This window comes from Lathyrus oleraceus, chromosome 6 (assembly GCF_024323335.1).
Source record: "Lathyrus oleraceus cultivar Zhongwan6 chromosome 6, CAAS_Psat_ZW6_1.0, whole genome shotgun sequence".
NCBI lineage: Eukaryota > Viridiplantae > Streptophyta > Magnoliopsida > Fabales > Fabaceae > Lathyrus > Lathyrus oleraceus.
This window is the reverse complement of record NC_066584.1, coordinates 311,418,673-311,433,285: the sequence shown is the minus strand read 5'-3', so window position 1 is coordinate 311,433,285 and position 14,613 is coordinate 311,418,673. Positions and strand designations below refer to the sequence as shown.

General features: G+C 36.0%; 3 protein-coding genes across 3 annotated transcripts; all 3 read left to right on the top strand.

The window, feature by feature from the left end:
- The first annotated feature begins 7,834 nt into the window (after positions 1–7,834).
- Positions 7,835–8,272, top strand: LOC127095393 (uncharacterized). Its single transcript, XM_051034091.1, has one exon. The coding sequence runs from the start codon at positions 7,835–7,837 to the stop codon at positions 8,270–8,272; it is 438 nt and encodes a 145-aa protein (XP_050890048.1).
- Positions 8,273–8,290: 18 nt separating this feature from the next.
- LOC127095392 (glutathione S-transferase T2-like) lies at positions 8,291–9,194 on the top strand. The gene is made up of 2 exons (XM_051034090.1): positions 8,291–8,816; positions 9,085–9,194. The coding sequence occupies exons 1-2, from the start codon at positions 8,291–8,293 to the stop codon at positions 9,192–9,194; spliced, it is 636 nt and encodes a 211-aa protein (XP_050890047.1).
- Positions 9,195–9,308: 114 nt separating this feature from the next.
- On the top strand, positions 9,309–10,334 carry LOC127095391 (uncharacterized). The gene has a single exon (XM_051034089.1). It carries the CDS (start codon positions 9,309–9,311, stop codon positions 10,332–10,334), a length of 1,026 nt encoding a protein of 341 aa, XP_050890046.1.
- Positions 10,335–14,613: the final 4,279 nt, after the last annotated feature.

Below are 14,613 nucleotides of genomic sequence, written 5' to 3'. Positions count from 1 at the left end.
TAATACAAACGATTGTTGGTCGTTGAAGAATAAAATTCAGGATATGATCGACGCCGGAGAATTTGAATTGGATCCGCCTGAGACTCCTAAGGTCATCACTGCTCCTCTGCCTAATCATGACAAAACTCTTAATGCTATAGAGGATGCTGACAGCGATTGCGACCTGGATAGCTGGGTCTACCCAACAATTGGTGACGGACTCAATAATTGGAAGGCTGAAGACACTATCCCGATCTCCTTTAGTCGGGAGTAATTGTTATTGCTATTTTAGTATTTCAAAAGCATTGTGTCTATACCCGGGGCATAATAGCTAATTTTAAGGGTTTGTCATTTTCATAAGCATATTCATATTCAATAAATCAATGGACTTTTTGCATTCAAATATTGCGCTCTTTATCTTTCCTGTCATTTTTCAAACAAGCTATGTTTCTTGCACACACTCACGTAACAATTTGCCGATCCATATCCACTCTGGATCCTGTTGGTAATGACTCTGCTACTGTTCATTATGACTTTGAAAATCCGATCTACCAAGCCGAGGATGGAAGCGAGGAAGATTGTGAAGTCCCTGGAGAACTTGCCCGGCTACTGCAAGAAGAAAAGACTATACAGCCGCATGAGGAATCAATTGAAATTGTAAATCTGGGTACTGAAATAGACAAGAAAGAAGTCAGAGGTTTCTTGGGACACTTGAATTACATTGCCCGATTCATTCCACACTTGACTGTTACCTGCGAACCATCTTCAAATTACTAAAAAAGAAAAATCAAGAGATGGTATGGAATGATGAAGGACAAAATCAGGAAGTATCTCCAAAAACCTCCAATTCTGATACCACCAGTTGAAGAAAGACCTCTCATCATGTATTTGACTGTGTTAGAAAATTCAATGAGGTGTGTGTTGGGGCAACATGACGAGTCTGGTCGAAAAGAGCATGCCATATACTGCCTTAGCAAAAGGTACCGACTGTGAAACAAGATACTCACAGCTCGAGAAAGCTTGCTGTGCTTTGGCTTGGGCTGCTCGCCGACTAAGACAGTATATGTTGAATCATACCACTTTATTGACTTCTAAGATGGATTCTATCAAATATCTATTCGAGAAACCTGTTGTCTCCTGAAAGAGTTATCACTGATAATGGTACTAAACTGAACTCTGCACGCAGTTCAAAATAAAACACCATAACTCTTCTCCGTACCGGCCAAAGACGAACGGCACCGTGGAGCTGCTAACAATATCAAGAAGATGACAGTAACGTACAAAGACTGGCATGAGATGTTACCTCTTGCTCTTCATGGTTACCGCACTTCAACAGGGGCAACCCCTTTCTCTTTAGTCTAGGGAATGGAAGCCGTCTTACCAGTGGAAGTTCAGATCCCCTCTCTAAGAATCATGAAAGAGGCGGGCTTAGATGAAGATGAATGGATTCAGACTCGACTCGATCAGATAAATTTGATTGATGAGAAGAGACTTGCGGCTGTTTGCCACGGGCAGATATATCAGAAGCGCATGACCTAGGAATTTAAGCAAAAAGGTCAAGAGACCGGTGTACCAACTTGGCGACTTGGTGATCAAGCGTATCATTCTACCGCAAGGTGATTCCAGGGGCAAATGGACTCTCACATACGAAGGGCCATTTGTGGTTAAGAAAGTATTCTCTGGTGGAGCCATGATACTTGCTACAATGGATGGCGAAGATTTCCCGCATCCTGTGAACGCGGACATAGTTAAAAAAATACTACGCATAAAAGAGACCCGCTAGGTCGACGTACCTAGGCAAAAGTGAGGGCATCCCGGCGAACCAAAGGGGTTCGGGCAAAAATTAGGGATAAACATATAAAGACGTACACCCGGCAAGTCGAAAACCTGAAAAGGCGGCTTGGGCAAAAAAGGGTATCCTGGTGGACTGAAAACCTGAAAAGGTGGTCCAGGCAAAAATTAGGGATTAAAGCGTATGACTATGTCCCGCTCTCTGTCAGCTTCAACCAAGTTCCAAGGACTGAACAAGCCAATCACTTCCATCCGACAGCAAGGGATGAGATGCTTGAAGACATAATGACAGTAGTGGAATTAGAATCGATAGGACTTTTTCTGCATAGCTTTCTCTTTGTTTTCTTGACAATTTCCTCTTACTAGGATTTTTGTCTCCTTGTACACAAACTGCCTGTTTATAGGCCCTCTTTCAAAATCAATACAATTTTATCTCCAAAAAAGATGCTTTGGTTTTCACTTTTTCTGTTTTGTTTGCATAAGCGTCCATTGACTTAACTTGAATTGATATATGCATTTGAATATGATCAATGTTTACAAAAATACGTGCCTAAAATAGAAATAGCGATTGCTACAAGACTTCAGGATCAAGGAGAAGGTCTAACCATGCTTTCCAATGAATCCGTTGCTAATCCTATTCCCCGGCAACGCCAATTATTTCCCAGAAGAGAGTGGCATTACTAGACAAATGGGTCATCTCTTCCACCCCCAGCCAGGCTCTGTGGAGTGTTTTCACCATCAGACAGAAATCAAGTATCCCCCAGCCGAGACAGGGTCATCAATACCGATGTCTCCGACCAACAGACTGAGGTTTATCTCCCCAGTAGAGTCCCCTGGAAGAACGCTTCAGACACATAGTGCACTCATTACATCATTTCACATCACATACCTACATACAATTTTCATTCCGCATCATATACATTACATCATTTCATAACATACACATGTATACAATGCTCTCATTTATTCCAGACGCATAATTCACTCATTACATCATTTCACAGCACACGCATGCATACAACATTTGCATCTCATGCATCATGACATAGCATGAAGCTAACTTTATTTTTCAGGTTAATTATCCTCTTGATACAATCGAAACAAAGATCCATTCAGACGGACAGCTTTATCAATTACATTCAGGATTCAATTACATCTTTCAGATATACTCCATGTCAACATTCATTCTGACATCCTCCTAACGATGGCATCTCTAAGCCCATCCCAGACATTTATCGCAAATACAGCATACACAAATACTATCAGATATAGCCTAGCGTACGGTTCATTCTGATTCAGCCCAACATATAACTCCTTCCACTCAGATACGATCTAACGGACGATCCATTCTGATCTTCAACTACTCCAACACGGTCTAATGTACGACCCAGTTGGACCTTCACTTCTCAGGTACTGCCTAGCATACGGTCCATCCTGATTCAGCTCAACATATGACTCCTTCAACTCAGATACGATCTAGCGTACGATCCATTCTGACCTTCAACAACTCAGATACGATCTAGCGTACGATCCATTCTGACCTTCAACCACTCAAATACAGTCTAACGTACGACCAAGTTAGACCTTCAAGTCCTCAGAGGCCACTCAAATACCGTCTAATGTACGACCAAGTTAGATCTTCAAGTCAGATTCTGCAAATACAGTCTAATGTACGACCAAGTTAGACCTTCAAGTCAGATTCTGCAAATACCGTCTAATGTACGACCAAGTTAGACCTTCAAGTCAGATTCTGCAAATACAGTCTAATGTACGACCAAGTTAGACCTTCAAGTCAGATTCTGCAAATACAGTCTAATGTACGACCAAGTTAGACCTTCAAGTCAGATTCTGCAAATACCGTCTAATGTACGACCAAGTTAGACCTTCAAGTCAGATTCTGCTCAATACAGTCTAATGTACGACCAAGTTAGACCTTCAAGTCATCAGATGCTACCTTAGGACAGGTACATTTCTGAATGGTAGTCTAGTATACGACTACTCCCTTTTCAGCAGATTCAGCCTAATGGACGGCTCATTCTGCTCAGATATGGTTTAATGTACGACCAAGTTAGACCTTCATCTCCTCAGATGCTACCTTAGGACAGGTACATTTCTGAATGGTAGTCTAGTATACGACTACTCCCTTTTAAGCAGATTCAGCCTAACGGACGGCTCATTCTGTTACTCAGATGCTACCTTAGGACAGGTACATTTCTGAATGGTAGTCTAGTATACGACTACTCCCTTTTAAGCGGATTCAGCCTAATGGACGGCTCACTCTGCTCAGATATGGTTTAATGTACGACCAAGTTAGACCTTCATCTACTCAGATGCTACCTTAGGACAGGTACATTTCTGAATGGTAGTCTAGTATACGACTACTCCCTTTTAAGCAGATTCAGCCTAACGGACGGCTCATTCTGTTACTCAGATGCTACCTTAGGACAGGTACATTTCTGAATGGTAGTCTAGTATACGACTACTCCCTTTTAAGCAGATTCAGCCTAATGGACGGCTCACTCTGCTCAGATATGGTTTAATGTACGACCAAGTTAGACCTTCATCTGCTCAGATGCTACCTAGTGACAGGTACATCTCTGAATTGTAGTCTAGTATACGACTGCTCCCTTTTCGTCAGATTCAGCCTAATGGACGGCTCATTCTGCTCAGATACGGTTTAATGTACGACCAAGTTAGACCTTCATCTGCTCAGATGCTACCTAGTGACAGGTACATTTCTGAATTGTAGTCTAGCGTACGACTACCCCCTTTCATCATCAGACACAGCCTAACGGACGACTCATCCTGCAACTCCAATACAGTCTATCATAAGACCCATTGGGATCTTCAACTCAGAGACGATCTAGCGTACGATCCGTTCTGATTTTTTATCCGCGGCAAAGCCATCTGCCTAACGAACAGCTCACTCTGGTATTCAGATACGGTCCAGTGTATGATCCATTCTGATCCCTTATCCCCAGCAGTATACAACATACTCTGACTCCCCAGCGAAGTCAACAGCATGATGGATGATTCACTATACGGTCTAGTGTATGACCCGGTATGACATCCATGTCTTCAGATATCGTCTAACGTACGACACAACATGAAGCTCCCATCACCAAACTTCCTGGATGGCATCTTTAAGGCCATCCCCATCAAGACTAATGGACAAGCGCAAATTTTCGGGGCATTCTAGTGTTCAATAATCTTTCACCTCCAGACCACGAACGGCACATACCATTCTACTCTCTCGGTTCAAGAATATTGAACAGGGGCAGCTGTCATACCCTAAAATTTTCCCGTTGATATTACAAAGCATTCCTCAAGACCCTCCAACTTGTTTTGCAAGGCACTGACTCTAAAGGAACGAAAGCCCAGCTCACAACAGGCCCAATCCAAAAGAGGCCCAAAATAGCTTGCTCGCTAGGCGAGCAATTCCTTCGCCTAGCGAACACTTCATCATGACACTCGCCCAGCGAAGCATCAGATCCAGAAAAAAGCCCAGAATAGCTTGCTCGCTAGGCGAGCAATTCCTTCGCCTAGCGAAGCTTGCGAAAATCTGAAGTTTTGGACCTCATTTTAAGCCCATTAGGTCACCACCACTACCACTATAAATACCAGCTCCTCAGCCACGAAAAAGAGAGACACAGACGGACGGACACCGAAACGGAGAGACCAAGACAAAGGACGGAAACCCTGGTGCAAAAACCCTGCTAACCTGAAGGCAGCCCATCCGCGCCGAAACTACCGCCGCCCAACTCAATCCGGCCTCCAAGCAATCAGTCCCTTTCAATATTGCAACTGCACACAGGTTTGCGTATCACCGCTGTTTTACGTTTCCAATTGATATTCTTTACATACATGATGCATTCCGATTAAAGTTTTGATATGTAATTTGATTTCGTATGTGAATCTAAGTATGAACATCCTGTATAATTGTCTATGCTATGCCTGTGATCAAATGCCATAAGAGTGCAGGTTTTCGGAAGTCATGCTGCTGTCAAACTCCAAACCCGTGGCCGCTCGCTAGCTCATCGCTAAGCGAGCCTGCAGCGAGCACTCGCTGAGCCTTCGCTAGGCGAAGCAGAGGCGAGCGGGACAGGGGCTGCTTTGTCTCTTTGCTGTTCTATCTTATGCTTATCTAATTGCGATTTTTGCATCACCTGGCCTGAGCTCATAACTGTTATGTCTATTTTATGGTGCAATTGTCAAATCATATTTTATCTCAATGCTCTAACCCGTGTGTTGAATGGTGGAAAGGCTTCCATATCCTCAATGAAGTGGCCGGCTAGGTACTCCACTTTACGTGTGAGAGACCTTAGTGGAGATGGATTCTAAATTACTTCACTTTAATGTGAAGATTCAGATTGATTGCCTAATTAATCTTAATGTATTAATTTTTAATGTATTGATTTTTAATGTGTTGATTTTAATGTGGAGCTTCATCATAATTACCTAATGAACGTTAAAATATGGACTTTAAATAAATGGTATCGGACCTCTCTTTGTTACCCCCCGATTACGTAATATGGTCATGTCCCGCGAATATGGGGATACACTTAGCAAAGACCCTTCGGTTAAATCATCATAGTCCCTCGGATGTTGCCTTCGAAATTACGATTTCGTCCCTCGATGACCCTTCGGTGTAGCCTACGGTTAAATGATGATAGTCCCTTCGAATGCTAAGGTATCCTCATAACTGTTGCCTTCAATGACCAATCAATGACCCTACGATGACCCTTCTACATCCCAAGGATAAACTACTTACTTCTCAATAGTAAGGACAGTTTTACCCTCATAAGGATAGGAAATACCCGGAAAGACCTCGGACAGGTATAACCCTTAATTGCTCATTCATGACCTAAAATATTTTTCCCACCTTACACATTTCAAACATCCTTTTTTGGAAAATCACCACTTAGTATACATCCGTACTAGGATCATTGCTGAGTTATATTTTTCTAAATAACTTTCAAACCTAAATGAGATAACCACTTTGTATACATTCATGCAAGAATCATTACAAAGTTAAATTCTCATTTTCAAAACATTTTTCACACCTTTCTCCACCACCTTTTTCAAACTAGAAAAACATAAATGATTGAGCAATTAAGAGCCCATGGATAACCATGGATACAAAGGGTGCTAACACCTTCCCTTTGTATAACGTACCTCCCGAACCTAAGAATCTAAATTAAGGTCTTTCCTGTTCTTTTCCACCTTTCCTTATGGGATAAAAGAAAAGTCGGTGGCGACTCTTGCTAACCGCGACATTGCGATTAAAAACACAAAAAGTCCAGTTCACCGTATGACATACATATTCCTCAATGAAGGGATCAAACTTTTATCATTCAAGCAAAACCTACAAAGAATGTCTAAAGAGATTCAACCTGGATAAAGCCAAGTCAATCTCAATCTCATTGAGTACAACATGTAGCTTTGACAAAGACCGGAGATGGAAAGACAATAAACGAGAGTAAATATTGAGGTATGATATGCTATCTCTTTTATCTTACTGCACCCCATCCTGATATCATGTTTGATATTTATTTGTGTGCTTGTTTTCAAGAAATATGAGTTATGATAAGCCTATTTTCTAAGTATTGGTCCGGTCAAAATTCCAAGTCTACCAAATTTTTCTACGCTTCAGTTTTATTCAAATTCTTTTTTTAAAAAACAAATCACTCAAAAAGTTGTTGAAGTGCACAATTCATATATAGAACAAATACTTTTCACTAAGACCAGCTTTAACGCTGGATTTTGTGTCGTTCTTCCCTTGGATCGCCAGCCTGACACATCACATGATGCAGCCAACATGGCAAACGGTGAAGAGAGAGCAACGGAAACAATGCATTTTTCTTTCTTTTTTAATGAAAACTAGTCGTTCAACGGCTAGTTGCTTTTTATTTCAATTTTTTTTTTATAAATATAGTTTATATCTAAAATTTCACCAACACAAATTTTCTCTCACTCTTATTTTCTCTTCAATTTGAAATTTCTCTCTCACAATTTCATCATTTTATTCCTAATTTTTTAATTTTTTTCAACAATTTATTCTCAAATGGATCCTAATCATTTTCATTATCAACAAGCTTTCTTCAATTACATGCAAAATTATCAAAATCCTAATCCTCAAAATGCTCAAATTCCATCGGTGCCAACAAATCCCGCCATATTTCTTCCGTCACCAAACAATCCAAATATGTTTCCTAGACCTCAAATGAATTCTAATAGTATGGAATTCTATACTCAAGTTCCACCATTTTCTACTCAAGTTGGTACCGAAAAAGAAGAAAGGGTTGTCGTTAAAAAAAAATCTCGAGAGCAATTTACAAGGGATGAGGATATACTACTTATCCAATCATGGCTCAATGTTTCAAAGGATCCAATTGTGGGGGTTGATCAAAAGGCTGGGAGTTTTTGGTTAAGAAGCGCTGCTAGTTATAACCAATATCGTGGGCAATCGCGGGAAAAGTCAGGGGGACAATTAAAATGTTGATGGCATCGAATAAATGGCATGGTTCAAAAATTTGTTGGGTGTTACAAAAATGATGTTAAAGGAAAGAAAAGTGGGACGTCGGAGTTGGATATCATGTCAGATGCACATGCTTTTTTTGCTCAGGATCAAGGTACAACATTCAATCTTGAGTACGCATGGCGATTATTAAAAGATGAAGCTAAATGGTGCATCGTCGGAGAATCGATTGGAAGTTCTTCAAAAATAACAAATACTTCTGCTAGTGGGGCATCATCAGAGAACTCAGATACAACTTCAAGTTATGAGTTTAACTCATCATCACCAATGGAGCGTCCAATGGGACAAAAAGCAGCAAAAAGGAAGGGTAAGGCATCGGAAATTCCAAATGCAACGCAAGATGCAAGGAATAAAAGAGCAGAATGCATGGAAAGACTTGCACAATGTAAGGAGGACGAGATAGAATTAAAGGTAATACAAATCATGATGAAGGACGCTTCTACTAAGAGCGATAGTCAACGAGATATTCATGAAAAATATTGTAATAAGATGGAAAAAAATATGGAATGTAGTTAATATCACTTATGTAAAATGGTCATTAGTACCACTTTATTTTATCAACACCTATGTAAAATGGTCATTAGTACCACTTTATTTTATCAACACCTATGTAAAATGGTCATTAGTACCACTTTAAATTAAACTAGCCGTTATTCAAACTAGCCGTTATTCAAACCATTATATATACTACCACTTATGTCATTATTTTATCATTCTCATATTTACCACATATCTCTCATTTTTCTCTCATTCTTTACTAACTACAATGGATTCAGACAATTCAGATAATAACGATCAAGAATTTTGGGCGTTGGTTGAAGAAGAATTTATGGACGACAGTGATGAAGAACAACAACTTCAGAATTCTGGGAGTTCTTCTAGGTGAAAGAGAAGAACAACTATTGATCGAGGTCGCGAAGAAGGGCACAATCGATTATTCAATGACTACTTCTCGAAAAACCCAGTATACACAGATGTTCAATTCCGAAGAAGGTTCAGAATGCATAGGCATGTATTTCTTCGAATTGTAGATGCCCTTGGCAATTATGATGAATATTTCCAAATGAGGGTCGATGCAATTGGTAAAATGGGTCTTTCACCATTGCAGAAATGTACAACTGTTATTCGTATGTTGGCGTATGGGTCTCCTGCTGACCTTGTAGACGAATATGTTCGAATAGGTGAAAGCACTTCAATTGAGTGCTTACAAAGATTTGTTAAGGGCGTGAATGTTGTATTTGGGGCTGAGTATTTGAGAAAACCTAACAACACTGATGTTGAACATCTTTTACAAATGGGAGAGTCACATGGCTTCCCAGGTATGTTGGATTCCATTGATTGTATGCATTGGGTATGGAAAAATTATCTTGTTGCATGGAAGGGACAGTTTTGTCGAGGTGATCATGGTAAGCCCACAATCATGCTTGAAGTAGTGGCATCGCAAGACTTATGGATTTGGCATGCTTTCTTTGGTATTGCAGGTTCAAACAATAACATTAATGTGCTAAACCAATCCAACGTGTTTAACGATATTTTGGAAGGACATCCTCCCAATGTGCAATATACAATCAGTGGGACACCATATAATATGGGATATTATTTAGCAGATGGTATATATCCTGAGTGGGCTCCATTTGTCAAGACCATTTCAATGCCACGGGGAGAAAAGAAAAAATTATTTGCTCAACATCAAGAATCGGCTAGAAAAGATGTGGAGCGGGCATTTGGAGTGCTTCAATCTCGATTTGCAGTTATACGTGGCCCAACGCGTGCTTGGCACATGGACACCATCAAGCATACTATATATGCCTGCATCATATTGCACAACATGATTGTGGAAGACGAACGACATACATATGGAGGTAATTTTGATTACTCTTATAATAATGTGGATATCAACAACTCAACAACTGAAACATTTAGCGGTCCTCATCCGAATCTTGCAACAAGACTACAAAGAAGAGCAAGTATTCGTGAAAAACAAGTCCATCGTCAACTTCAAGGAGATCTAGTCGAGTATATTTGAGAACGTTTTGAACATGAAGATGATGAAATTTAAGTTTGATTAATTATGAGATGTTATTTATTTTTATTGTTTTTAATTATATATCATGTATTTGAGATTAATTTTAATTATCATTTTAGATTATAAGTTTAATTTGAATTTTATTTATTTTATATCAGTTTTAATTTAAATAATTTAAATTATTATTTTAATTAATATAAAATTTAATATGAATAATATATTAATATATAAAGTAAAGTTGTGGGACCCAATATGAATTTTTCAGAGTTGCATCATTGGAGTGAAAAACTGAATAAGTTGCTTCAATCTGACGTGGTTTAATAGATCCCACAAGAAACCCAAAAATGGATTCACGGTTGGAGATGCTCTAATCCATTAGTTAAATTTAACATTTTTTATAGTTTTAAAATAAAAATAAAAATAATTATAATATACTAATTTGAGTTTAATATATATTTATATAGAGTTTTCATCAAATTTACAACCGAATAAATTATCTAATATTTTTAAGTTATGACATCTAATTTGTTTTTTTGACGTTTTAAAGATTGTGTTATTTAAACTACTAATGCATTAAAAATTACTAAAATATCGTTAAATTTAGTTTTTTCAACTGTATTTTCAATTAGCTAAGTTTAGTTTTTTTTTTATATATATTATAAGAAAAATAGAGAGATGAGGAGGTGGTGTGAAGTTCTCACTTCGTTCCCCACCTTCTAATTTATTTGGGATTATTTTTCATCAGCACAAACACTCTTTGGTTGTTGTTTACATAGAGGTTCGATTCTTAAACCATATTGAATTTGTGGCTTGATTATCAGAGATTCATTTTTTATTTTTGGAACTGATCGAAAACATTAGTTATTGATTTGGTACTGGTGTTTTGAAATGAGTCGATGATTTATTGTCATTTCTCATATTCAGTTCAGATTGATAGAACATTATAAAACTTATATTGAAAACTCAATTGACAAAATCATTATGAGTTTTCTTAAGGTAAAGATTAAGTTTATCAATAGGAAAAATCCTCAAATGGCTCACTCATTGACCATGTGTGAATTAGAGAACCAAATACATTTATAATGAATAATTTTCCAATATGATGTTTTAAAATGGATTACATTCAATAATAATCCAAAAAAGAAATTCAATATAGCTTTTTGTTTAAAAAAAGCATCACTCATATTAGTTCAATTTGATCCATAAAAGTAAAATTTAAAACAATTTTTTAATAATTATTAACATATTTGGATCATGTATATTTAATTTGATCAAACTAAAAATATTTATTATTGATTAATAAAAAATAAATAAAATAAAAATATTTTTTTTATCAATAATTAAAAATAAAGTATGAAATAATTTCTTTTATTGACGTATAGTTCAAGTGGAAAAATATTCATAGTTGAAGAGTATAATAAAACAAATATTTATAAATTGATACATAAAATAATGTGCGATTTTATATTTATTATTAATTAATATAAAAACATAAGACTTACATTTCATTTATTAGACTAATATGTCAACAATTACATGATACTTATTTGTTATATGTTAAAAAAATATTTGTTATTTATTTATTATTGAAGAATATAAATAAAATAAATTTTTCACACATATATATACAAAAACAAATATGAGACACTTGTATATGTATTTAATAATATAGTATATATTCTTATAAGTAATAATATTAACACACTATATATGTCTGTCCAAGCGAGAAGATGTTTTCTAAATTGTCGGATTTCAATCTAAAATGTGCTCATTAAAATTTACAATATTCAATTAATTTTGTCCTTAAAACATGCGTATATAAAAGTGTTTTCTAAAATTGAAGATTTTTTTTTATCTAAATCAGTTATTACTTAACTTTTTTTCCATTCAAAGTATATGTAGGTACATTGATTTAATATCTTACAATTTAAAGAAATTTTTTTCATCAAATAACTGGTATTTTTTAGTATTCTATTTAAAGAGTACTAACAACCTACCTTTTTTAACATAGCACTATCTTTTATTGATTAAAATCTACATGGATCCACCAAATCAAATCAAATCATATAAAATTCATTTAAATTTGTTGAAATTTTAATAAATTTTATTGACCAGTACAAGAAGCGTGTTTCTAGAAAAAGTAAGTTTAAATTTGTGTATAAGAAAAGTAAGTTTAAATTTGTGTATAAAAAACACCCCTTTAAATCTCTTTTGATCAAATTGATACTTGTGATAAAACACAAGTTAGAATTCAACATTGTTGAAAATCCCAATGGCACCAAGTATATCAATGAAGAAAAAAAAGCAAGAAGAAGCAAAATGCAGCACCTTGTTCATCTTCTATACAATCAATTCCAAGAGATTTGTTACTCGGACATGATTATAAATGTAACCTCTCAATCTTTTGTTGATCTTTACGACATGAAATTGTGTTGCAAAAAGTTTCTTTGAATCAACTTCCTTTGATTTAATGGTTTCCTAAAAAAAAAACATTATCCTTTTTAAAGCGTCGCAAGAAAAGTGGAAATATTGAAAGCTTGTTTAGAGAAGGATAGTGCGAATATTTTAGTTATCCGAATCGAAATATCGGTGGTCTTAAGAGGTTAAAATTAGTCACTCAAAAGAGTCATAAGGAAGAGACATACATGTACGGTATGATCTTATTGTGTTCCGAAGATTATGAATCAAGAAAACAAGGACTTGAGTATATGCGTTCTTTGAGGATGTCAAAATGTATTATGAGTTCAAGAAAAAAAGGTTCAATATTTAACAAATTCATTATGAAAAAATAACGGCGTATTGACGCGCAATTAAACTCCTCTATAAAGAACACTTGCAAGGGATGGAGAGTGAAGAAAGGTAGATGGTTATTATTTGACGATGAAGATGATGACATTGAATCGTGTGAAGCTTGTAGATGAGATCATGAGTTAGAGTTCTTTTATAAGTTATTTAATATTTAGTGATTTATGTTTCATTCTAAAGGATTGTCTTCCAAATTTCATTCTAGTAAGTACTGTTATTAAGAAATTCCCAAAATATGCTAACAATTGGATTGCGATTGTGATGATAACGGTTGTGGTTGTAATCACACTGGATTATGACTGAAGACACCAAACACAGTATGCAACCACTTTCATGTCCGCAACACAATCACGGGCCAAAACCTGCATCGTAAAAAAAAACTCTGTTGATGGTACAGTGGTGATGCAGCAGTGATGCTCAAAGCCATAAAGAAAAGCATGGATGAAAGATAACAAACAGGATAAGAAGAAGATAAAGGAATGATGTGTAAAAATTGTATTCAATGAATCAATGTTACAAGACTATATCAGCCGGTATATAAATACATTGGGAAAAGACTAAAAGGTAATAACTGAAAAGTAACTGAATGTAACAACTTACAACAGAAATATTAGATGGATAGTTAGGATAAAGGAGGAAAATACAATATTCTGTTTTTCACCTGCACGCTGCATCTATCCTTCATTTGCTCTTCAAAGTATATAAATATGATCAAATAATCATTAATTTATATACATATAATTTGTTAACTTAAATCTTGTTTGATTTAGTTTGGTAAAATTGTTTTTATCTTTTAAATTTTCAAAATAATAAATTAGTGTATTTATCTAATTTTACAAAATTATTTTTTAAAATTATATTCTATTTATTAATTTTGAAAATTAAAAAACTAAAATAATTTTTGCTTTTTCTTTAGAGGATTGAAAATAGATAAAAAGAAAAAAGTGATACAATTTTAATTAATGGAAGAAAATAGGTAATATTGTCATTGTGTAACTTTAAAATGTAAAAAATCATCTTTTTTTATGAGAGTAAATATGTCAAAATCAAAAATAAAACTGTAAATAATATCTACAATACATCATTTATCTAACATTACTTGAAGGAACAATGGGATGTGTGTTGGGGAAACAGGACAAAATCGGCAGAAAAAAATATGTTATCTACTACCTGAGCAAAAAGTTTACTAATTGTGAAACCAAATATTCACTTTTAGAGAAAACTTGATGTGCTCTTACATAGGTCGCTCGTCGTCTAAGGCAATATATGATTTGTCGTATTACTTTTTTGATTTTCAAAATGGATCCAATAAAGTGCATCTTCGAGAACCTGCCTTAACTAGAAGAATTACTCGTTGGTAGATGATATTGTTTGAGTATGACATCTAGTACGTCACACAAAAGGCTATTAAAGGTAGCTTGTTGTCAGAATATCTCGCACATCAACCCGTGGAAGATTATCAACCCATGAGGAT

Bases quoted from the DNA above. Each gene is read 5' to 3' on its own strand.
- LOC127095391 (XM_051034089.1), top strand. From the start codon at position 9,309: ATGCATAGGCATGTATTTCTTCGAATTGTAGATGCCCTTGGCAATTAT.
- LOC127095392 (XM_051034090.1), top strand. From the start codon at position 8,291: ATGGTTCAAAAATTTGTTGGGTGTTACAAAAATGATGTTAAAGGAAAG. The intron at 8,817-9,084 runs GTAGTTAATATC...CAATGGATTCAG, and splicing joins GATGGAAAAAAATATGGAAT to ACAATTCAGATAATAACGAT.
- LOC127095393 (XM_051034091.1), top strand. From the start codon at position 7,835: ATGGATCCTAATCATTTTCATTATCAACAAGCTTTCTTCAATTACATG.